This window comes from Perkinsus marinus, assembly GCF_000006405.1.
Source record: "Perkinsus marinus ATCC 50983 genomic scaffold scf_1104296934364, whole genome shotgun sequence".
Taxonomy (NCBI): Eukaryota; Perkinsozoa; order Perkinsida; family Perkinsidae; genus Perkinsus; species Perkinsus marinus.
The window spans coordinates 1-1,048 of record NW_003214827.1 but is presented as its reverse complement, the minus strand read 5'-3'; the positions used below and the strand labels follow the sequence as shown (position 1 = coordinate 1,048).

Here is a 1,048-nt window from a genome sequence, read left to right as displayed (position 1 = left end):
AAATTGGTAGCGCCTTCGGGTAGTGGAGCAGCTTGTCCTGTTAAAGGTATAGACTGCTGTAGTAGACCACCCTGTACCATGGCAATCTGAGTAGACGATTCAGAATTGCCTTGACCATTAGCAACCATAGTTAATGTGTCGGTAGAAACAGCTTTCTTAACATTACCATCATCAGTAGCCGTGTCGAGAACTTCAGGTTCTAGATCACTACCGACAGGTAGATCATCATCAGATAAGACCTCATTGTTGATGTTGTCTTCACTCTCGATGGAGCGTTTAGATAGGGTCAAGCTTCCAGATCGAGGACGACCAATCTTAGACTTAGACTTGTCGTTAGCTTTGCTCTTAGAAACAGCTCTAGAGGCAGGCGTACGGACAACATTACCAGTCATATAGACAGTACCGAGATCTATGGTAGTGTCTAGACCACTAACAGAAGGAATGCTAGTAGTACAACCAATATCACAACGTTCAGAACTAGAACCGAACGTAGGAGTTCGACTTGATTGCCTTGAAGGTGGTACAGATAGAGCTTCCATTGGGGAAGCAATTGACCCGATCATACTTTTAACAGAACGTTGACACTCGTGGGACGAGCTGTCAATAGAAGGATATCTCATAGCCTTGCACTCAGCGTCTAGAGGTTGATCTTCTTGAAGTGGACGTACTTCCATAGACTGATCAACATGTTCAGTCGAAATTACAGCATCCATAGACGAGGATACTAACCGTGGTGACATAACTGACGCCATTGGGGAGAAGTAGACCGACCCATAAGAACGTAGAGATTCATTAGAGTCAAATACGGCACAATGGTGCTGTATGTTATCCACTCTAGATGGTAGAGAACGAACACGCCTTTCAGAGGAAGCCATAACAGATGGCTTCTTGATATCAGCGTTGCGAAGATCGGGCATAGACGTTGATCTAGTGCGCATAGGGGCTCGGAAAGATATCCCGGTAGAATGTACGGGACGACTTAGAGTAGAACTAGAAGAAATCAGTAGTGGTCTTGAAGTAGATGTACTTCTTGGTGGTTCAGTCGCGT

At 45.0% G+C, this 1,048-nt stretch overlaps 1 protein-coding gene across 1 annotated transcript; it reads right to left on the bottom strand.

Annotated features, from left to right (window-relative positions):
• Positions 1–166: 166 nt before the first annotated feature.
• Pmar_PMAR026870 (hypothetical protein) lies at positions 167–392 on the bottom strand (the record flags this gene model as incomplete). The annotated part of the gene is made up of 1 exon (XM_002784929.1): positions 167–392. A coding segment is annotated over one exon (226 nt), but the record flags the coding sequence as incomplete, so codon positions are not given.
• Positions 393–1,048: the final 656 nt, after the last annotated feature.